The 24,124-nt window shown below is 41.5% G+C and overlaps 1 protein-coding gene across 3 annotated transcripts; it reads right to left on the bottom strand.

The window, feature by feature from the left end:
- Positions 1-17: 17 nt before the first annotated feature.
- Positions 18-24,084, bottom strand: LOC309642604 (ATPase PAAT-like). Of its 3 annotated transcripts, none has more exons than XR_014253289.1 (7): positions 23,763-24,084; positions 22,781-22,984; positions 21,887-21,959; positions 19,567-19,773; positions 16,576-17,030; positions 6,731-12,787; positions 18-6,413 (listed from the first exon to the last, which is right to left on the bottom strand). XR_014253289.1 is itself a non-coding variant. In XM_082424340.1 (6 exons), exons 1-6 carry the CDS (start codon positions 23,924-23,926, stop codon positions 12,553-12,555), a joined length of 1,338 nt encoding a protein of 445 aa, XP_082280466.1. In that variant the 5' UTR covers positions 23,927-24,084; the 3' UTR covers positions 6,719-12,552. The 3 variants fall into 3 exon arrangements, 1 of the variants encoding a protein (XP_082280466.1); XR_014253290.1 differs by having other exon boundaries at positions 18-2,967; positions 7,099-12,787; XM_082424340.1 differs by lacking the exon at positions 18-6,413 and having other exon boundaries at positions 6,719-12,787.
- Positions 24,085-24,124: the final 40 nt, after the last annotated feature.

The following is a 24,124-nucleotide window of genomic DNA, read 5'->3' as shown; positions in this document are numbered from 1 at the left end:
AATCAAATTCTTACTTGTTCAAGCCACTGTTATTTGAGATTTTGTTATAATCACACCTAATCTTAAGTGATAAAATAGTCAAGTGGTTTGTTCAACTTAACATGGAAAAGAAAAACCGAGCTTTTACAAGGTTTGAAGAAAATGTCTTCTTAAGAAAAGCTTTAGACACTCCTGAATCTTTTATATCAAAAGTGCAACTTTAGTGAATTTTCATATTCACTCTAATTTTATGTATACAATTATGTGATGTGATTCAAAAGCAAACACTAAAATGACAGAAGATTTTAATGTCATGCAGACTACTAGAAGAATTCTTATTTTCAAGAAAATATACTTTAGAAGCCTGAGAAAAAGACTGCTCTGAAAGTTATTGCAAATTCGGTCTTAGTGGTAAGCACTGTATTGCTTGGAGGCTTATCCTCTCAGGAGAAACTTGTATTTTTACCATATTTGTCTCTAAATTGAGATCTTTCCTCTTCAACATCCCATTGAATCTTCAGAACAACCCTATCAAGTGGGTCCTATTACCTCCATTTTGCAGACAAGGAAAATGGGGCTTGGAGGAATTATATGCCACACACAAGGGTAAGCGAGTGGAGCCAAATCCAGACCTGCTAACTCGGAGCTGCAGAAGATTTAGATGGAGGAATGTTCGTGTGGGAGTGCTGGATCTGTTGCAGGAAGGGAGACCCCTTCCAGGGCCCGAGAGTGGGGTCTTGTCTAACACTCGGAAATGGATAGTCTGAGGAGACACACGTGCTGACAAAGCAGGAGACTTGATTGGGAAGGGGCGCCCGGGCGGAGAGTGGCAGGGTAAGGGAACCCAGGAGAACTGCTCTGCCACGTGGCTCGCAGTCTCAGGGTTTATGGTGATGGGGTTAGTTTCTGGGTGGTCTCTGGCCAGTCATTTTGCTTGGCCCGTATCTGGTCTGACTCAGGGTCCTTCCTGGTGGTGCGCGCATTGCTCAACCGAGATGGATTCCAGCAAGAAGGATTCTGGGAGGCTGGTAGGACACATGGACTGGCGTCTCCTCTCTCCTTTTGACCTTTCCCGAATTCTTCCTGTGGGTGGGTGGGTAAGGAATGTTAGTTCCACATTTCTTACCAGGACCTCCTGTAGTAAGATAACTCATGCTAGCGGTTACTATTGCGTCTGGCCAGGGCGGGCGGTTTCGGTCTGTGGTTCCCCTAACAGATCCACCCTCATCTCAGTGGGGAGCCCCCAGGAGCTTGAAGCTGGAGCTCCACAGGGCAGGATGGAAGGCACACCCCTTAGCATGGCCTCCAACACCATCTCTGTCTCAGCCTAGCTTATTATCCAGCCTCACCTCCCACTGTACATCCCACAGCCCACACGTGTTCAAACCTCTGAGCCTGGGCCACTTCCTCTGGCTGCCTGGGCCTGCCCTCCATCTCCTCCTCCACTTGCTCAAATCCTAATGTCTTCTCTCCAGGAAGCCTCCCCTGAGGCTCTCACCTGTCCCCCCTCCCCCCATTAATTATTCCTTTCACTGGATATCCATGCCCATTGCTTGTGCCTCTAATGAAACCTGAATTTTGTTTGACCTACAGGTTTCCAGGGTATGAGTTTACACTGTGGACAGATACTTGAGTTCAGGAACCAAAGCTTCTGTGTCTGTACTTTGTCTTGCTGAACCCACTATTTTAGACACAGGAGGTGCTCGAGAAAATATACACTGAGAAGAATTAAGGGGATTTTGTTTGTTTGCTTTTCATATTACTTAAAAATGCTTTAGTTTGCAAGTGCTTTTCATGTCCTATCCAACTCTATTAGTCAGGGTTCTCCAGAGAAACAGAACTAATAGGATATATACAGATATATAAGAGGACACGTATAATGGAATTGCCTCACCCAATTATGGAGAATGAGCTATGACACAATATGCCTGCTGCAAGCTGGAGAACCAGGAAAGCCCGTGGTGTAATTCAGTCTGAGTCTGAAGGCCTGAGAACCAGGGGAGCCAGTGGTGTAACTCCCAGTCCGAGGTCACTAAGAACCAGGGGAGGGGGGATGAGGTGGCGGGGTTGCTAGAGTGAGTCCTAGAGTCCAAGAGGAGCTCCGATGTCTGAGGGCAGAAGATTGATGTCCCAGCTCAAGAAGAGAGAGAATGAATTTGCTCTTCCTCTGCCTTTTGTTCTATTCAGTTCCTCAAGGGATTGGACGACGCCCACCCACACGGGTGAGGACAGATCTTTACTCAGTCTACTGATTCAAATGCTAATATCTTCTGAAAACACCCACACAAACACACCCATAAATAATGGTTTAGTAGCAATCTGGGCATCCCTTAGCTCAGTAAAGTTGACCCATAAAATTAACCACCACAAGTCCACCCTTAGTCAACGTGGCACTCGTGGCACTCGTACGCATCTTCTTAAAGCACACTTAATCTCCAGATAAAGGCAATAATAAGGTCATAATTCCACCTAACATGATACAACTATTCTGCGTGCAACCCAAAACACACTAGTTCCTTCTCCAGAAGAGTAGGGAAGTCCTTGAGTGATGTTCACTATTTTCCTGATATCCTGTAACTTAAATACTATGATGTAAAATTAAATACTAAATGCTGATATAAAGTCAATATATCTTATGTTACATGATATGGAAATAAGAGAGGAAAGAAAACAAAGATATTTGCTTAATATATGTAAATACACACATAATATATTCATAACAAATAAGGAGGAAATATGACAGAATCCTTGTTTCTGTAACTGGTCAGATGGTAGCAGTTGGTATTTATAAACACCTTCTACTACTCATTCTGTATCCAGAGTCCCTTGTTTATGCCACAGAAGCACGATGGCAGGGGGTCAAAGTTGGCAGGCAAGCTACATTCTTCACAGCACCGGAGGCTGGGATAAGACTCGGAGATTGTAGCCTCGGCGACCTTGTCTTGATTACTCTTGGTTATGGCCATAGCAACAGGGGCCTTTGCAGCACTTAAGAAAAACATACACAAAGCATGGAATTAGAATTTTTCATTTCAGTCCATCTGTTACAATTGTCAGGGGTGTCTGGAAAGTTTGGGGCTGGAGCCAATCAAACACATGACACCAGCCCAAGATTAAAGTGCTCTGCCCCTGTCCCAAGTTCCTGTCTAATCCCTTTCTCTCCTAAGATTGCCAGAAATGTAAAATCAGGTTACAGCAAATAAGGGAGAGTGAATTGCAAGTGCGGGTCACCCAGATGATCACTGCAAGTCCGCCAAGTGCAGAGCATGAGGAGGTGCCAAAGTCAGCCGTCCCCTGGGTGCTGGGCTTCACCTTCCAGCACAGAGGCCTAACTTCCCTAGAATGGGAACACCGCTGCTTCTGACAACCGATCTCTCCCATGTTTGAAGGTTTCTTTCCCCCCAGTTTAATGCTCTCTTGTCTGATCTACACTCCCTTGTCAGCTTCCCCAGGCGCTTCCCCAGAGTCCTGTAGGCCCCCCTCACCGTCCCCAAGGCCATGAGTGAGAGGACACCCTGAGGGCTCCCCAACTCAGGCAAGAGGAGGTCAGCTCGGCCCGTCCTCTGGGTGAACAGAGGCAGAGACTCAGTCACACAGTCTCCCCGACAGTCCCCAGTCTGCAGAGCCTGAACAGAGCGGGGCCAGCCAGTGTGCAATCAACCAGCTGAGGGTAAACTCAATGAGGTTAAGTGACAAGGCAGCACAGAGCCACCTGGCTGAGAACACTCTACTTATGAGCTCACAGCCCCAAACCAGAAGGGGAAGAAACCAAGATTCTACACGCACTGCCTTTGTCGTCTCAAACCCTCCCGCTGTTCCTGACCTCACCCAGGGTGTGGTCACAGGGCAAGGGATGACCCCCGCTCAGCACAGAACCCCAGGATCCCCTTTGGGGGGGGTGTTAGCCACTCTTACCCACATCACTCACTTTAATGTGTCAGCTACTTTGAAGTAAAGACAGATGACAACACCTATCAGCACAAATGCGGTCGTCAGTAAGCCGCCACAAATGGCAATCATAATCTTGAGGTCAAACATCTTACACACACCTGGGCAGAGAAGTGCAGGCAGGCAGTGAGTGTGAGTTCCCCCTGCCCACAGTCACTTAGCAACCTCAATATGCTTCCTTCAGTGGAGGAAGAATGAACCGAAGCCACAGAGCCTTCTTTATGCATCTAAAACATGAATGTATCTTCCCAGAGAAGCCTAGAATCCTAAGCTGGCCAGGTTGGGTAAAGGCTTATTCATGGATGAAAAAGGACTGAAATACAAAGTCCAGAGAGAAGGAAATTAATAGAAAAATTGACAAGAATCTTTTCCCTTTCACTGACAGTAATGTGCAACTGTCAGTGAAAAACAGGCCTGCACTTGAGCAAATGGTTTTATTCCCAAACACCTGGGTCTCATGAAATATATTTACTGATAGAGTCAGGATTGACCCCTTGCTGTTCAGCAAATTTAAAAATACTGTTTTATGGGAATGACTAAGGGAAAGACTTTTTTAAAAATATCATGCTGTGTAATAGAATACACAAACCCATTTCATAAGCGATTATGTTTTAAGGAAAAAAAAGTTTTTAATTCTCCCACTGACAGCTGTCATGCCATCTCATGGTTTAAGGAGATTCTAGGAAACTTTGTCCCTCATTCTGTCTCAACAGGAGACCAGAGGCCTTTCTGCCATTTTCCCCCCTAAATCCTCCCAGGAAATCCAGTTTGTCTGGAATAAGCAATTTGCTTGATCTAACACAATGAAATTGGGGAACGTGAGCCAGGAAAGAAGCATAAACAATTCTACTGCTAAACATACTTACTACAGTTAAACCATCCAGATCTGGATGAAGGCCAACTGGAAAAAAATTTAACAAAAAACAAAAAAACTTTAGGGAACAGGATATTTTATCAAACCTGTAATTTGAGAAACAGGGATCGAATCATCCCTGTTAGGAGGAATTAAGATCCAAGGTTGAAGAGCTCACTTTAGAAGCACAGCCTCTGTCTAGCTCCAACTGCTATGCCTATCAGGCCATAGGCTGTGTGACATCAACTCTCTGGACACCAGCCCTTTCATGGAGTTCTGAATTCTGTTCCATGTGTAGGTATATTTTAGCCCCCATGAAACAGATACACTATTTTGAATCACTTAATTTTAAGTCTTTAACTTTCCAGGTCTTATTTCCCTCACGATAAGTTTAAGGATTTAAAATTTCAATTTAAAAAATAAAGGAAAAAGATAGAAATGGGGAGATTAAAAATAGTTTTACACTTAAGAGTTCAATTATAGACGACTTTATGTTAGCTACACAATGAAATAATACAGAGCCATTTACTAGGATTCAAGCATATATGCTCACTGACATTGCAAGATTTTCATACTTTATAGTTAAAAGGGTTACAAAAATGAAAGTTGAATAGGATACCTGTTCTAAGTCAAGTGTATATGATTTAAGGTACTCATACCCAGCCAATCTAGTAACATTAAATGAGGAGACTCCAGATACAGACAAGAAAGCTTAGATTTGTTTCTCCCTGCTCCTCTCTGCAAAGAATAACTGTAATACCTGAGGTAAAAAACAAAAGAAAACACAACAAAGGTCAAACGAAGGAGAACTGTGAAAGTTGGAGAGAGGAAAGCAAACTGGTTAGGGACCCTAGGCCTGGATGAGCAATATAGCCTCAGGACAGAAGAAGGTAGCCCAGGCCCGATGTTCTCCAACTCTGAATCCAGCAACAGAGGGTGGCTCTGGAGGGTTCATTCTCCCTGGATTTAATGCGAGTCCTGCTGACAAGCCCAGGCTAGCCCAGTGGCAAGGCGGACAGTGTGGGAGCCCCCTGACAGTCAGTGGCTAGTGGAAGTGGGCCCGAGATTCCCTTCTCACACCTAGATGCACCAAATGGCTCTAGCCTGGGGAATCTCCTGCTCCTTCAGGCAGCACTGCTGGGGGCTTGGGAGCCCCAGTGGCACCAAAAAAACTAAGCAGATCAAAGTAGCACTGAAAAGCCTCTGAACATTAAATTGTCATTGGGACCTCATCCCACGAAAATAGGCCAGGATCTGCATTCTAAACCTAAGCCAGGTGACTACCTGATAAAAAAGATTTAAATAGGACCTAGAGTCTCCTAACATAATAGCCAAAAGATTCAGGATTCAATGGAAAATCACCTGGCAGACCAAAAACCAGAGAAGTAACACCTGAATGAGAAGAGACCATGAATTGATGCTAACAGCAAGATGAATCAAATGCTGGAATTATCCAAAGAATTGAAGACAGCATCCTACAAAGCCTTCGGTAATCAATACCAAATCTTCTTGAAATAATGACAATATAGAAATTCAGCAAAGAAAGGGAAGCTACAACAAAAGAACCAAATAGATATGATACAACTAAGAAGTACATTAACAGAAATTAAAAAACAAAACAAAACAAAAACACCTCGGGCTTCCCTGGTGGCGCAGTGGTTGGGAGTCTGCCTGCCAATGCAGGGGACGCGGGTTCGAGCCCTGGTATGGGAGGATCCCACATGCCGCGGAGCAACTAGGCCCGTGAGCCACAACTACTGAGCCTGCGCGTCTGGAGCCTGTGCTCCGCAACAAGAGAGGCCACGACAGTGAAAGGCCCGCGCACTGCGATGAAGAGTGGTCCCTGCTCGCCACAACTAGAGAAAGCCCTCGCACAGAAACGAAGACCTAACACAGCCAAAAATAAATAAATAAATAAATAAATTTATTTAAAAAAAAAAAAAAAAACACCTCACTGGAAGGGTTCAGTAGCAGATGGAAATGACAGGACCAAATCAGCGAACTTGAGGACAGAACAAGAGAATTTAATAATCTGAACAAAAATTAACAAAGCCTCAGGGACCTTTGGGACCATAACAAAAGATCCAACATTTATGTTATCAGAGTCTTAGGAAAGAAGAGAGAGAGTGGGGATGAGGTTTTGAAGAAATAATAGCTAAAAACTTTCCAAATTTGGCAAAAGACAGATTCAAGTTGAGAAAATCCTGAACAGGATAAAGCCAAGAAAATCCACGGCAAGACACATTCTAAATTAAACTTCTGAAAACTAAAGACAAAGAAACAAACTTGAAAGCAGCTAGAAACAACGCATTACCTACAGAGGAACACCAATTCACATGACAAAGGACTTCTTTCTTGTTTGTAACCATGGAGGCCAGAAGAAAGTAGTACATGACATTTTTCCAAGTGCTGAATGAAAACAACTGTTAAATTCTGTATCTGGCAAAACTATCATTCAGGAATGGAGGAAAAAGGACATTCTCAGATGAAGAAAAACTAAAAGAATTTGTCCTGAAAAGATCTACCCCTTAAAGGACGGTTAAAGGAAAAGAAAGTAAAAATAGCTGACATACCTTTCTGAACAGGTGACATTCCAGCAGAGGCCTAGAAAAACGGGGGAGCAAAGCGAGGAGGTGTATTCCAGGCAAAGAAAAGAGTAACAGAATCCCAAGGCTGCAACGGGTTTGGTGTGTTCAAGGGACAAGAAAAGGGCCATTGTGGCTAGTGGGATGCATCCAGGGGAGAGGTGGCAGGAGATGGAGTTGGAAAAATTAGCCAAGGACAAAATCTTATGGGGGTTTAAAGCTCTTAGTAAAAAGTCTAGATTTTTTTTCTGCCTGTTATAGAACACCTTTGGAGGGTGTCAGTGGGGTTTTAGCAAGGAACCCATGCAATCTGGCTGCAGAGCCTGTGCTTTTAAACATAGACCAGCAGTTCTCAAACTGAGCATGCATCCACATCAGCTGGAGGGCTTGATGAACCATGGATGGCTGGGCCCAGCCCCAGAGCTTCTGAGTCAGTATTGTGAGGTAGGGCCTGAAAATCTGCATTTCAAGTAGGTTCCCAGGGTATGCTGCTGCTGCTGCTTCCGGAACCAGACTCAAGAACGACTGCTCAATATAATTGACTTTGAATGTGACTTCCCTATAGCACCTAAGATGGAAGAGAAGAGGGACTTTCAAATGTACTGGAATAGTAATGATATTAAGAACCACGTATGTCACTCTTGCTATTTATTTATTAAATATTTATTTATTTATTTATTTATTGGCTGTGTCAGGTCTCAGTTGCGGCACATGGGATCTTTCGTTGCAGTGGGCAAGCTTCTCTCTAGTTGTGGCCAATGGGCTCCAGAGTGCACGGGCCCAGTAGTCGCAGCACTCGGGCTTAGTTGCCCCGCGGCATGTGGGATCTTAGTTCCCCGACCAGCGATCGAACGGGCGTCCCCTGCATTGCAAGACGGATTCTTAACCACTGGGCCACCAGGGAAGTCCCACTCTTGCTACTTAAGAAGATAGAGAACAGAAGAGTAGAAAGAGGGGGGGAAAAATTTAACATTTACTGGATATCTCCTATATACTAGGCCTGTGCTAGGCAAGTCATATAAACTTCATACAAGAGAATGAAGTAGGCTGTGATATCTCCAATCTTACAGAAGAGAAAACTGAGGCCAAGAAAGGTAAAAGCCACTCATCCAAAGTTACACAGCAGGAATAACTAAGATGGAAAGAGAATTCAGGTTTTTCTATCCTTGCGTTTTTTTCTCTAAGTCATCTTGGAAATATGGTCTCTGAGGGCACTTGGAGAGAAAATGTCAAAATGGTAAAAAACTGAAATCCTGGGCTGCTGTCCAATGCAGGGCATGGGACTGTCCTTAAGGAGAAAGTAGTGGGACTTCCCTGGTGGTCCAGTGGTTAAGATTTCGCACTTCCACTGCAGGGGGGCGTGGGTTCAGTCCCTGGTCAGGGAAATAAGATCCCACAAGCCGCACATGCTGTGCATGGCGCAGCCAAAAAAAAAAAAAAGGAGGAGGAAGTAGTGATGTGAGGAAAGGAAGGGACAACTAGGAAGATGGTGTACTCGCTTTACCTTGAGAGAGGTGGCCATGGAAGAGAAGTCACTTCTCCTTTCAACAGTCTTGGATTTCAAATGTCAAAGGGGATCAGTTCCAAGTAAGAAGGTTCTATACCAAAACCCACATGGGCACGGGGAACAGAGAATGGAAGTAAGGGGAAGGAAAGGAGTCCTGGATTCCAGGCCCATCTTCCCCACTTACTTGATAGAATGGCTGGCAAAGCAGTTCAGCTCCCTGAGCCTGTTGCTTCTTCTCGAAAGTGAAAAGATAATGAATAATGTGTGGTGTGACAATGGCGGTGGTGGCTATTAGTGTCTGAGAGGTTTCAGTGAGAACAGAGGTGTCACCACTTTGTAAACTGTGATGCCAATGTGAGCAGTTGATCCTTTTGATGGTGCCTCTTCTCCAACCACAGATGTGTTCCGTTCACAGGCTTGATCCAGATGGAAAGTGTGAAAGTGAAAACATTAAGTTTTTGATGGAACCTTCACCAAGGGGTCTCTGCTGAGCCCCACCAAAGATTGATTCATTGGTTTTGGGGTAAAGCTCATGAGTTTGCCTTTCTAACCAGCTCCCAGGTAAGGCAGATGGGAGGGGCTGATCAGACGGCTCTGTGTCAAGGTGTGCTATGATAGAGACCAGAGCCAACTTCCCAAGCTCAGCCTGTTATCTAAATAATAATAACCCCGAGATCTTTTGAAATGCCTATTCAGGGACCACTTCTCCCTCTGGTGTGATTTGTTAGATTGTGATTTGTTAAACCTTCATGTTTAACAAGTTCCCCAGGTGATTCTGACAGAGACTGGAAAGCAAATGAAGAGCAACACCGACTTACTTTGTCAGGCAATCAGATGTTACACGGCTGTACATTCACAGCACCCAAAGCAGAATGCCAAGAAATTCTGCACATGAGGTCACGAGCAAAGCTCCACTCCTTTCTGAGGCCCAGAGCGAATCATGTCACCCTCCTGCTTGACAAGCCACTGATTATTTGGTGCTAACAAATCCCGAGTGGAGCAGTGATGGTTTTCCCAGGCCAGACCCAGGCTACCTTTTCAAGCCTTTCCTCTACCTGACATGCGTCATATGCTTGAGCCAATCTAAACTGTTTTACTTGCCCCTAAAAAGAGCCTTCTGTGTTGTTTTTTCATGTTTCACGTGTCCAGTCGCTTGCTGAGGAACGGAGAGACCAAGGGCAGCTCATGAAGGCTGCACCTCAGCTAAGCTTTGAACAGTAGTGTGATTTAGGGCAGGAAGAGGTGGGGATCAGTGCAGGACTCTCGTCTGCCGGAAGCAACAGCTTGAGGAGACTTGGGAAGAAAGGACGGGCTGCAACGGAGGTCACGTGGTGGTGGCCAGTGAGCCTGGAAAGCTAGGCTGGGGCTAAGTGAGGAAGAGCCTCCGGTGGTCGTCTCTGTTTATGAGCCTCGTGGCAGCAGCACGCAAACGCACTCCTTGCCCTGAACCTAAAAGGATCAAAGTCCAGTGATGATAGAGGGATGAAAACCTTAATATGCTACCACAGGAAAGACAGAGATGAATTAATACTCAAAGGGGAGGCAATGTGGAAATTAAAATACGTAACCTGTATCTTTTTTTATTTTTATAAATTTATTTATTTATTTATTTTTGGCTGCGTTGCATCTTCGTTACTGCGCGCGGGCTTTCTCTAGTTGCAGAGAGCGGGGGCTACTCTTCATTGCAGTGCGCGGGCTTCTTATTGCAGTGGCTTCTCTTGCTGTGGAGCACGGGCTATATGCGTGCGGGCTCAGTAGTTGTGGCTCGCGGGTTCTAGAGCGCAGGATCAGTAGTTATAGCGTACGGGCTTAGTTGTCCATGGCATGTGGGATCTTCCCGGACCAGGGCTGGAACCTGTGTCCCCTGCACCGGCAGGCGGATTCTTTACCACTGCGCCACCAGGGAAGCCCCCCGTAACCTGTATCTTGATTTAATTTTTGATCACCCACACACCCCTTGCAGCCACCTCAAACTGCAGGGGTTACCCTGACACCTCTGAAGGTGCATTTGCCAGCCCTGATTTCCCAGACTTGACTTACTGGGTGTGCCACATACAAGGGGAGAAAAGTTACAAGAAAAAAAAGACTTAATAGAGATTTTGTACATACTGTGGTCTGCTCCTCCTATCTGAGCAAATTCAGGCAGTACTTTCTTAGGTGATAATAATTTTAATAAAGCAATTATATATACATACATATAGCAATTTGTAAGTATAAGAAAATCAATACCTATGAATCTCTAATATATATAAAATGTAATTTAGGTTTTTATTAACATGGAGAAATTAAGAAATGGATGATCAGGAATTAAAGCTCATCTGAATTATTCTACTACTATAATCATGAATATTGTATTTATTTTAATTACTTTAGAAAACATAGCATAGGTGTTCTAGTTATAATTATATTAAAGCAATTTGTGAATCAAAGAACAGACCACAATAATCAGAAATTGTATAAACTATTAATGAAAGGGTTCAGCTTTAAATGAGACACATTTCTCCTGAGTGCTGAAAGAAATGCTACCTAATGGCTACATATGTTGTTAATAAATTAGGCAAAGACTGATAAAAGTAATATACAAGTCCTCATGTCCCTAAGGTCAGAATGATTAATAAATGAACACACTTTATATTAGTTTTCACTTCAAAGAACTAAATTCATCAAAATACAACATACTAAATGAGTGTAAACCATCCTTTTTCATCTTAAATATTAGATGAAAAAATATATTTTTATTTGTTTAAGACAAGTACTTTCCAGAGTGGATGCATTTATTTTTTAGATGCAAATATATCACCTTACAACACATATACAATAGGTATAATTTCTGAAAATCATGTCTGCCAGAGAGAACTGCAATCTCCTTGATTTATATGCCTTAATCCTTCAATGCAGAACCTCAGCATTTCACACTTTAATCAGAAAAGGGCTCTGGAAAGAAGAACCTGTATCAGCTCAGAAAAGGAGAGAATTCCTTCTACTTTCTGAGTTGATGGAGATCAAACAAGATGACTTCTCTCATTTTACATCAAACATAAAATCTAAAGTAATAATCCTAACAAAGAATAGGTCAGTTCTAATTTTTACTTTTCTATCCATAACTACAGTGTAACAGAACACAAAATGGCCCCAATGTAAACCAATTTTACACATGCCAAATATCACATCTAATTTTTTATCTGAAATAATAAAAAAGGTAATATGGTGATCTGAAATTAAAGGTTGCAAGCCTTAAGTACCCAGTTTTCTAAGAACGATCAATTAGAAGAAGAAAAAATATCAATGAAGTATTCTAAGCATTTTTTATACCCGTAAAACATAAGGTCTTTCTAAAAATTAAGAGTATTCCAATCAAACACATATAAACTACCAACTGATGAAAAGCATTAGAAATCCTTAAAAAATTTGAAAACTTTAAGCAACCCAGAGGTATATCTGAATTTCTTATAAAAGTGAAAAATATGAAAAACAAAAATAATTTCTGACCCTATCATGTTAACTCTTAGTGTACAGGATGAGATTTACAGTTAACAGTACAGTTAAAATGAACACTGAGGTTGCTTTATGTAAGTAAACGGTGATCCTCAAATGACATTAAATAGTTGCTTTGACTTTTGGGGTTTGGCTTTGTAATAAATATGTAATAAATATCTGTAGTACTTTGAACATGTTCAGTGCTATCTTTCTCCATTTGAAAGTCTTTCTCCAGAGTCATAATGTCTTAGAGGCATGCCAGAGGGTGGGGAGTTGGGACTTTGCAGCAAGTCCACTAACAAAGCAATCTTATTATCTATGTGCTCCTGGAGTTTATATATTCGCTGATCAATGTAGTCCACAAGTTTCTTTTCCATCAGTTCCATATTTTTAGAAAGAATCTTTTCCAAGTAGGAACAAATGGATTGCTCTTCCATTCTAAAAGTAAATTTAAAAAATAATAATGTAACAATTTTCCCTAATATTATAACAAAAACAACCAAACTGTAGTACGATAAAGCAGCCAACACACATTGCTGAAATCTGTCTCCACAACTATACTGTCTCCTTACAATATATTTCCAGGTTCTAAAATACACACTCAACAGGTGACCACGATCCTGAATGCCCAAAGCATTCTTACTTCTTCAATTCTTTAAACATTTAAGCATACAATTGAAATGAGAATATAAAAATGAAGATGATGGAATTTCTACCCTCAAAGAATGGCTCTTTAGAAAGGGTCCTTTTGATTTTGAGCTCCAAATCTAAAGTAATCTTGCAAAATTTTTTTAAGGTTTTCCAAGTACTTCCCCCAGCAACTGTACAATTTAAATAGTTTTTTTCTTTTTTAATCCATACAACTTTATTAAATTACTGGAAGCTTCTATGAACAACTGTGTACAGGCTTTTGTGTGGACAGATGTTTTCATTCCTCTGGGATGAATGCCCAGGAGCACAACTGTACGTTCAGTTATTAGAAACTGCCGAAATAGTTTTTAGAGTGGCTGTACCATTTTAAAACCTCACAGGATTTAAAATGAGAGATCCAGTTTCTCCACATCCTCATCAGTATTTGCTATCGTTACCACTTTTAAACTTTTTATTTTAGCCATAACTGTATAGTGGTATATTGTGGTTTTAATATGCATTTTCTTAATAGCCATGAGGTCAATCGCACATCTTTTCATGTGCTTATTTGCTTTTTGTACATCCTCTCTGATAAAATGTCTCTTTAGGTCTTTTGCCCATGTTCTAATTGGATTTTTTTAATGTTGAGTTTTGACAGTTCTTTCTATATTTTAGATATGTCATTTGTTGGATACATAATTTGCAAATATTTTTCCCCACTTTGTAATTTGTATTTTATTCCTCTTAACAGAGTCGTTCACAGGGCAAAAGTTTTACATTTTCATGGCATCCAATATATCAAATTTTCTGTTACCTTGCTTTTGGTGTCATATCTAAGAAGTCTTGTCTTAGGTCCCCAAAGATTGTCCCCTATGTATTATTAGAAAAGTTTTATAGCTTTATGTTTTACATTTAAGTCTACGATCCATTTTGAGTTAATTTTTGTATAAGGTATGAGGTTTGGGTCATGGTTCACTTTTTACCCTTTGGATATCCAATTGCTCCAGCACCATGTGTTAAAAAGACTATTCTTCCTTTATTGAATTGCTGTTGCACCTCTGTCAAAAATCAGTTGAGCATATTCATGTGGGTCTATTTCTTTTCATTTAATTTAATTATTTATTTTTATTTTTGGCTGAGTTGGGTCTTCATTGCTGCACGCGGGCTTTCTCTAATTGTGGTGAGTGGGGGCTACTCTTTGTTGTGGTGCGTGGGCTTCTCATTGCGATGGTTTTTCTTGTCGCAGAGCATGGGCTCTAGGCGCGTGGGCTTCAGTAGTTGTGGCACACAGGCTCAGTAGTTGTGGCTTGCAGGCTATAGAGCGCAGGCTCAGTAGTTGTGGCGCACGGGCTTAGTTGCTCCATGGCATGTGGGATAGTCCCGGACCAGGGCTTGAATCCGTGTCCCCTGCATCGGCAGGCGGATTCTAAACCACTGTGCCACCAGGGAAGTCCATGTGTGGGTCTATTTCTGAGCTCTCTATTACGTCCCATTGACCTATGTGTCTGTCCCTCTGCCATCACTACATCATCTTGAATACTCTCACTACATAAGACTCGACACTGGGAAGACTGATTCCTCCCACTTCATTCTTTTATTTTTTTAAATAAATTTATTTTATTTTATTTATTTTTGGCTGCGTTGGGTCTTTGTTGCTGCGCATGGGCTTTTCTCTGGTTGTGGCAAGCAGGGGCTACTCTTCATCACGGTGCGCAGGCTTCTCATTGCGGTGGCTTCTCTTGTTGCGGAGCACGGGCTCTAGGCACATGGGCTTCAGTAGTTGCGGCACACGGGCTTAGTTGCTCTGCGGCATGTGGGATTTTCCCGGACCAGGGCTCGAGCCCGTGTCCCCTGCATTGGCAGGCGGATTCTTAACCACTGTGCTACCAGGGAAGCCCTCATTCTTCTTTTTCAAAGCTGTTTTAGCTATTCTACCTCTTTTGCTTTTCATATAATTTTTAAAATAATCCTGTCTATGTCTACAAAGTATTGTGGTGGAACTTCAGTATGCATTACATTAAGTCTTCATATCAATGGGGAGAATTGACAACTTTACTATGTATGAAATTGAATTTGTAATTTAAAAGTTCCCAGGAAAGAAATATCCAGGCCCAGCTGGTTTCCTTAGAGACTTCTACCAAACAGTTTAAGAAGAAATAATACTAATTTTACACAATCTCTTCTAAGACATGGAACTCATTTTATGAGGCCAGTATTACCCTCATAGAAAACCAGGCAAAGACAGTACAGGAAAAATACAGACCAGTATCTTTAATGAATTAGACACAAGAATACTCAAAAAAATATTAGCAAATCAGATCCAGCATTGTGTAAAAAAGAATTACAGCCCACAACCAAGTGGGATTTATTCTAGGTATACAAGGCGGGTTCAGTTTTTGAAATTAATGTAATTCACTATATGAACAGACTACAGAAGAAAATTCAGGATCATATGAATGGCCATAGGAAAAATATTTGACAAAATCCTATACCCATCTATGATGAAAGAAACTCTCAGGTAACTAGGAACCAAGGAACACTAAGCCTCACGGTCCCTGAGCAGTCTGACTTCTTTCCACCTTTTATAGTCTTTGTATGTTTGCTGTATTATGTCCAGGGATTTTACTGGTAAAGTGGGGGATCTGAGAGATATAGGGACATTCCATCTCAGCTGGACCCAGAAGCAGTTTTTAAATGTTTAGGTTTTTTTTCTTTGGGTTTTATTGTTTGTTTGTTTTGTTTTGCCATATCACAAGTTAACACTGATGTAGACTATCAACTATTAAAAGACTATTGTTATCTTTCCTTGTCCTGCCCAAGTAAGAAGCACTTTTTTTTCCAATAACTTATTAAACTTCTCAAATTTCAATGCTATTAGAGACATTAAGAAAATTTCAAACAATACAACTACCTCATTTTACACAGGAAAAAAGTCTAAACCAAAAGATTTAAACAGTAAGGCAAAATAGTTAAGGTAGAACTATGATTAGAGTCTGAATTCCAGTCTAGTGCGAAATTTGGACACATTACATCTATATAAAGGATGGGGAACACACTACACACTTAGCCACCCCTCAATCAAAGCAGGACTGGAAAAAATTGGAATTATGAGATCAGGGGATAAGGGCCTGTACACTAGAAATAATTTAGAGCTGAAAAATGTTTGGATGACTCCGAAATTAGCCTAGGTCACACATGATCTACAAAGGAAATCTGTTACAATGGCTCACTTCATACAATCAGGCAAAAAAGGTACTTGCAATTGTACATGAGAGAGGGTTAATGAATTGCATGGTCACCACAGCTCCTCTCCACTCATGCAGACAACTCTCTACTCTGACCCTATCTGCTGCTTGTACCCCTTCCATGCCTGAGAAGTGCTCGGCACCTCCAGTTTTACACACTTCTTTCAAAGCAATCCATCCTACTCTGCTGAGTATTTCCTTCCTACAGTGTGTTAATGGTGAAATGTAAAAGCTGCTAAAATCCTCTCTGGAAACATTTTCAGGCAGTAGTTATTGAAACAAACCTGTTTTCCTCCACCTGCCTCCCCGCTCCTGCCCCCAATCTAAACCACACTTGTCTTAAATACTTACGTAACACCAACAGTGCCTTCGCCAGGCTTGGTGATGCTTTCCTGCCACTTGGTGCTGGGTCCCACACGGAGATGGTTCACTTGACTACACAGATTCTGCAGAAAAGGCAGCAACTCAGAGTTAGGTATATGTGAGTTGTCACTTGCTTTCTTTGGTAAGAAAGAAGATACTGTATTCTTAAGATCATTCTCAGGAAGAGAATGGTTTTGTGGCACAATTTTACACTCTTGGAGGCTTGTCACATTTCCTCCACCAGCTGGCTGTGTACTTTTATCAACGTAAGCTTTTAAGTCTTCAGTCATGTTTCCAGATGTCAATCCAGTTCTGGAAGGGAAAGGTGTGGAGGATGACTTGTCGAAGGCTCCTGAAGCAGATGATGACTGCAGTCCCATCATGTGCCTGTATCCAGCGCTCCCCAAAACTGACTGAAGCTGCTCTCCAATGGGAACACAATTCTAAGCAAGGTAAATAAGAAAATGTTCTTATTAACATGAATGATAACGACAGGTAACCTCTGGAGTAACTCAGAGTCAGGCAACGTGCCTTCTTTCATCTGATCCTCAAAGCTTTCACATGGAGTAGGCTATAGCTACTATCCCAATATTAAGTTAGGAGACCAAGACTAAAGTTAACTCGGCCAAGGTAACACAGCTGGTCAGTGGCAGAAGCAGGACTGGAACCCAGGCCACCGAACTCCAGAGTCAGGACTTCTCATCATTTCACTAGTTTTGCTAAGGAAAATATTCAAATAAATACAAGCATACTTAGTAAAACTGCATGGGCATATTTTAATGTTTCCATTACAAAGGCCTCCTTAATATATGGTAATAAAATGTAGTATTCTCAGCTGAGTCACAGTAATTGATAACTTTCATAGAATTAAAAATCATCTGCCCATCATCACATATGGTAAGCCAACCTAAGGATATGCAACTTATTTTCACTGGAAGATAGAACAGATAGTTACATACTTAAAGTATGATGTTATATGAGTACTTCTGTGACATTTTCAATGAGTAAAACGAGCTACCTTTTGGCTAAGTCTGCCTTAATAATTTGTAGGGTAATGATTATGTTTTGTGGCCTCAACTCAACCGGCTATGCTATATTATTTCCTGAGAAGACTCAGGCTCACCTTTCAGAGCAGGTTACACTGTCTCCTACCCAGGGCCATGTTCTTGCTATGCTCTTCAATTTTTCCACAAGAGAAAAGCAAAACTACCTCTAGCCTATCTAACTGTCATGTTATACACCTCCATCCTAAATTCTAAACACAGAACTCTACCAGGGATTCTTATAGGGAATATCATCTCATACTTACTGCTGCTCAGTATCTAGTGAGAGAGACTGAGAAAAATATTACACAAGATTAGGTGAAGACACTCAGTCCGTATATTTTCTGGATATTCTAAAAAATGATTCTTGGATTAAGCCAGCCCCAAACTCATTCATTCAACAAATATTTACCAGAAATCTGCTCTGTGTTAGGTACTGTCTCAGGCACTGGTAATAAGCCAGTGAACAAAACAAATGAAAATTGCCGATCTGTGTGTTATTCACATCTAGAACTCAACACTCCCAAATTAAACTCCTTTTTCCCCCAAGTCGCTTCCTCCCTGGGGTTCCATGTATTATGGTACCACCATTTTCAAAACTTTAGTTTCACGTTTGATTCTGTTTTTCTCCCACAGAACCCATATTGAGTTAGTTGTCAAGTGCCAATGGCCCCACTGTTGTAGCCTCTCACAATCCAGCATCAGGTTACTCCTTCCAAGTTTAGACTCTCATTAACTCTCCTCTGGATGACGGAAATAACAGAGCTGCTTTCCTTCTTGTAGCCTCACTTTCTGCTGACGCATCTTTCCTACTGACTCATCTTACACATAATAGCCAATTAAATTTATTAAAACAGAGCTAAAAAATACCCACAAACTCTATAACATCATTCAAAATCCTCTAAGATCCAGCCCCAATCTACCTGAAACTTCCCCTGTCACTTCTTCACTCCAGAGAAATGAAGTTCTATTCATTTCCTAGCTACATCCTATTCCTTCCAGCACTGAAGATTTAATCCATACTGTTCTCTATCTCTCAAGTTGCATCCCTCCAAATTTACTTGCCTAATCCCACCCTTACTCTTTAAAGGCCTAGATAAAACACTACTTCCTTTAATAAGCCTTTCTTAGCATTCCTCATCATTCCCCACTTAGATACCCTGACTCCCCTAATAAGACTATAAATAAAGATCCTTAAAGACAGGCTGATTTTTGAATCTTCGAAAGTAACCAAAACAGTGTCTTATTCTTCGAGAAGGAGCTTAATAAATGCTTGCTGAATGAATGAGCAAGAGAATTCATAGAAAACTGTTAAGTCTGTACCAAAAACATTTTTTTTGCAAAATGCTATTTTTACGTAAGTCACTAAAGGTAACAGTCAAATCAATAATAAAAGTTGAGGGACTTCCCTAGTGGTGCAGTGGTTAAGAATCCGCCTGCCAGTGCCGGGGACACAGGTTCGAGTTCTGGTCCGGGAAGATCCCACATGCCAAGGAGCAACTAAGCCCGTGCGCCACAACTACTGAGCCTATGCTCTACAGCCCACAAACCACAACTACTGAGCCCGCATGCCACAACTACTGAAGCCCCCATGTCTAGAGCCTGCACTCTGCAACAGGAGAGGCTACCACAATGAGAGGCCGAGCACCGCAATGAAGAGTGGCCCCCGCTTGCTGCAACTAGAGAAAGCCCTCGCACAGCAACGAAGACCCAACGCAGCCAAAACTAAATAAATAAATAAATAAATTAAATAACTTATAAAAAAATAATTAAACATTTAAAAACTAAAAAAAAAAATAAGAATTCCGAACCAAAATAAATTGATAAAAAATAATAATAAAAGTTGAAAGGAAAAAATTTATGTTACCACGTCTTTGTACAATCCATTATTTAAAGAATTTTAATGGTATTTGGAAAGAAATCCATTTCTACTCACCTGCTGCTGGAATCTAACCATATTCATCAGTTGCTGAGCTCCAGGTGATAACTTTGACCCCAAGGACTCCATGATGGTTTGGACCCTTTCCAGGTCTATCCTTGATCCTGGAGCAGGACAGCCTGCTGAAGAATTTGCCGAAACTGGCCTCACGTGTACCACAACTTTACTGATGAACACACACTGCTTTTCACCAAAGGAGAGCAACTATTATAAAACAAAAGTTCAGGAAAATTAATAATGATAATAAAAACAACCATTATTTAAGGTCACTTCTTGTTAATACTGAAGTAAGACTGAAGCATTCAAGAATCTGAAAATTAACTTCAAGTACATTTTTAAGTTTTCTCTAGTCATAGTCAGAAAAAGGCTAAAAAGTACTACATGAATTTAAAAAGTCTTACTGCAACTAAAAAATTAAGTGTAAATAATGTTTTACTTAATAGTTTAAGGAATTAAGGATAAACTATACCAATCTGAAACCTTAACATACTGAAATTTGCTATAATATTATTTAATACAAAATAAGACTCTCTAGAAGCCCATGCAAAGTGTTTGCTGAAATACTAAATATAAGTCAGTATTTTAGAATTTAGAATGAATTCCAAAGGAATTCTAAGAGAATGTCCAGACGACTTAAGAGAGCGCGATAGTTTACATATAGAACAGATGAGTTCACGATGATTTTCTAACTTGTGAAAAGAGGAAATAAAGGTCAAGCTTTGACCCTAGCTCTTCTGGCTTCTACCCTGGAAGCTCTTGCAATGCTTTATGCTTCTTCATGTTGTCCCTGCTTCTAGAGCAAAAGACATTTCACGTGTGGTGTAGGACGACAAAGTAGCAAAGTGGAACGAAAACAGCATTCAGAATCAGACAGACCTGAGTTCAGTGATGGCTCTGCCTGGGTGACCATGGGCAAATGCCAAACTTGAGTCAGGAGTACAATGAGTTCACATGGTTGTTATGAGGATTATGTGTTAAAATTTCCAGTGTATATCACTGAGTAAGTGCTCAAACATATGCATCAGTAACTACTACTTTTAACTTACATATACTATTGGCCCAGAAGAAGCTTTCATACAAACCCAAGGATTTCCCTAAATGAAACACTCTTTCACTCCCTGGTACTTCCACAGCACAGTTTTAAATACCATTCACCTTCACAGACACAACAAACCCATACCTCACACAAAGACACAGGCGAATACAGACCCATGATCTAAAAACTCAGTGCGGCACCAAAGATGTGACTGTCATCAACAAGGAAGTAAATACCTCATGAAATGTAAACACCCACATTCCAACCTCCATATTATCCCTGTTCTGCTTTTTAACCCCCAAGCCCTTCTCACTAGCGAATGTAGTACCTATTTTACACACTGAGTCAACCTATTATATGTCTTTCCCACTATAATATTAGCAATGTGAGGGCTCCATTCCAATTTATTTCATAACTGCCAATTCCTAAATGCCAAGTACAGTATCTGGCATCAATACGCACTCCAACATTTGTTGGATGAATGAATCACCTTATTTAAATGACTTTAGAAGCTATTAGTATATACACCTAAAACAACATCTTGGGATAATCAGTTCTGTGCTCTTCTGTAAGTAATAATCAGCATAGAATTTTAGAGATAAAAATAATTAATCCAAGATTTATTTTCCTTAGTCCCCTAATATTACCCATGAAGTAGGTCCAAACAGGTGAAGAAACTTGCCCAAGGTTATTCTGCTAGTCAGCAAGAGAGCTCACTTAATAGTCAGGGCTTATGATTTCCAGCTCCGTACCCTTTCCCTAGATCTGATGACATCAGTAAAGTTCACCTTAACAATATTTTTCATGCTGAAGACAGCAGTCCAAATCCCTTTAACTTTGTGGTGCCCTTGTCCGAAACGTCTCTAATTATATTCTATCTTTCTCCATATTTTGGGAACAAAACTGCCTGTGCTTTTTTTTGGCACCTAAGTATTATATAAAGATAAAAAGTCTTTTAAACTTACGTATTATTGTAAATAAACTATACCTCGATTTAAAAAAAATTTTTTCATCACAGTTTTTCAAGGCTTAAAAGTAAAATACTACTGTATTATCAATAGTACATGTAATGACATTGCTATAAATAATAAATGTTCAAATTTTAAAAGAGGTTGACAATTTTTTAGAAAAGAATTCTTTTTACATGTTTACTAAGTATTTCTGAACTAAAACCAGGGACCAAGTTGGACTAACTACATTACCAAACCTACAGAAAATAAGTATATATAGTAGAAAAACAACTGTAGTTTTCAAATTAGTTAAAATTTAGGAATGACTTACCTTTATTTTACAAGTATGTGTGGAAAACTCCAATTTTAGATATTTTTTGTACAAAATAATCTTTTCAAGTTCACTAAAAATAAAAAAGATTTAATTTATAAAAAATTTCACACATTATCACTTTTAACAGTTACATTTAAAAATAAAAGTTTCCAGGACAATATTTAAATCCTGAGATTCAGTTTTCCTGGTGAGGCATAAACAGCTGGGACTTCCTACTGAAGTGCACTGGCTACAAAGACAACATCTGCCACTTACTAGCTATATGAGAAAATGAAATTAGATATCAAATGTATACTCATGCAGCACAGAGCACACTGTAAAGCTCAATAATATACCCGTTATATCCAACATGCGTGGTATATAAAACACTTCATATTTTGATTCGTATTAAGGAGAGATTAGGTCAGAATCTTTGTAAGAAATCAGAAAAAAAAAATCAAGAAGTATAAAAATGGGTTAAGTATGCTAGTATGGCACAGTGTTGGGCTCACACACTATGTGTAAAGAGTTTCCTACAGGAAAATGTTCAAAGTTCCAGACTGATAGACAACTTAATTTTTGGAAAACAGATCGTTGTGAGTTAAAGAAAACAGACAAGAAACACTTACCAGAACTTCATCTGATCATAGTCTTCCAGTGACTAGCTATGATCTTTTACCAACTACCCTCTCTTCCACTAGCTCTCAATTTCCACGTTTATAAAAACAACTAGGCTGATCTAGACTGTCTTTAAGATCCCTAAAGGTCTAAATTTCTATGTCTGCTGGTATGTTTTTATCTTCTCTCCCCTAGTATCTGGCACCAATGTCAGAGAATCAATAAATATCACAAAAGCTCAAGAAAATAAAACACTACTTCAGAAGAACACTTCCACACGCATACGTCACAAACCTGTTATCCAGAACATTACAAACATTCTTGCCCCTACTGGTTCCACAGTACTCCTCTCCTGAGTATACTTCCATATTTCTTGCTGAACTTAAAATGCCAATAGAAACGATTTTTTCACCTCCAGGAGGGTCACATCTCAGGTAAAGAAAGCAGGGGTTTTCATCTTGGCTGTTCACGTTCCTTTGCAAAATCACCAGATCCTGGCTGAAAAGAAAATGAAGACTATTATACAGTTCTCTGAACACTGTCATTAACCCACTTAATGGGCCACAGGGGTTGACATGTTATCCTATTCATTTACATTTGCATTTGCAGTCCAAGCGCCTTGCAAAACACTGACGAAATGCTCAATACAGAATTCATAAGGAAATGATGCTTTAGACGTGAGGGCTCTCCACTCTCTTTTCCCTTGACGTCTGTAATACATTCTAAGCGACTTCCTATAACTGCCTGTCCAGTTAATGAAATATATGGACTGGGCAGCTAGTGTAAGTTAAAAAACATTTCAGAAGTGGGGGTGGGGCGGGGTGCAGAATAGAATAAAGGACCAAAGTGTGCCATTTTCAAAACTAAGCTGATGAAGATTTTCGACATCTGGATTTTGTTTTTAATGCCTATTTTGGTCGACAGGAGGTTTTTGTTTCGGGATAGAAAGGCGGTTCTGGTCCCGACAGGGGGCCTCAGGAGCCGACGCGACGGACACAAGGGGGAAGGGGGTGAAATGCCGAGTCTTCAGGTCACCTACCCCCCGTCCCCTGCGCCCGACGCTCACGCCGGAGTCGCCTCCTCTTTCCCGCGGGCCCGCCCCCACCCTCCCGCCACCCGGGACCTGCCCCCTCGCCCTCGCCGCCCGCACAGACCCGTCACCGGCTCGGCTCCGGGCCCAGACCCTCTCCCCTCACGGCCCCCGCCTCCCCTCCCGGCTCCCCCAGGAGCGTGGCTGGCACCGAGCACAACCCCAGTCCCCGCCGGCCCGGCGCACCCGGTGGCAGGCGGCGCCAGCAGCTCCTCCCAGTCGGCGTCCCGGGCGCCGAGACCAGACCGGGTGAGATGGAGACTCTGGGCCAGGGCTCCGCACGCGGCATCCCAGGAAGAGGCCAGCGTCGGGCGGCGGGTCAGTGGCGGCTGTACGGTCTCGGTCTCCATCTGGCCACCTACACGCCAGGCCAGCTCCGGAACGTCTCTTACAGCTCTTTAATTTCCGCCAGACTGAGGGACTGTAAAGGAACAGAGCAACTTCCGCCTCGTCCGGCTGCAAACCCCAGAGCCGCCGCTTCTCGCCGGGGTCGGGAGAGACCAGCTACTGTAAACACGCATGCGCGCGCCGGCCGGTTTGGGCGGAGC

This window comes from Balaenoptera physalus (assembly GCF_965194825.1).
Source record: "Balaenoptera physalus genome assembly, chromosome: 14".
Classification (NCBI taxonomy): Eukaryota; Metazoa; Chordata; class Mammalia; order Artiodactyla; family Balaenopteridae; genus Balaenoptera; species Balaenoptera physalus.
The sequence above is the reverse complement of the archived record's forward strand: the minus strand, read 5'-3'. Positions and strand labels throughout refer to the sequence as shown.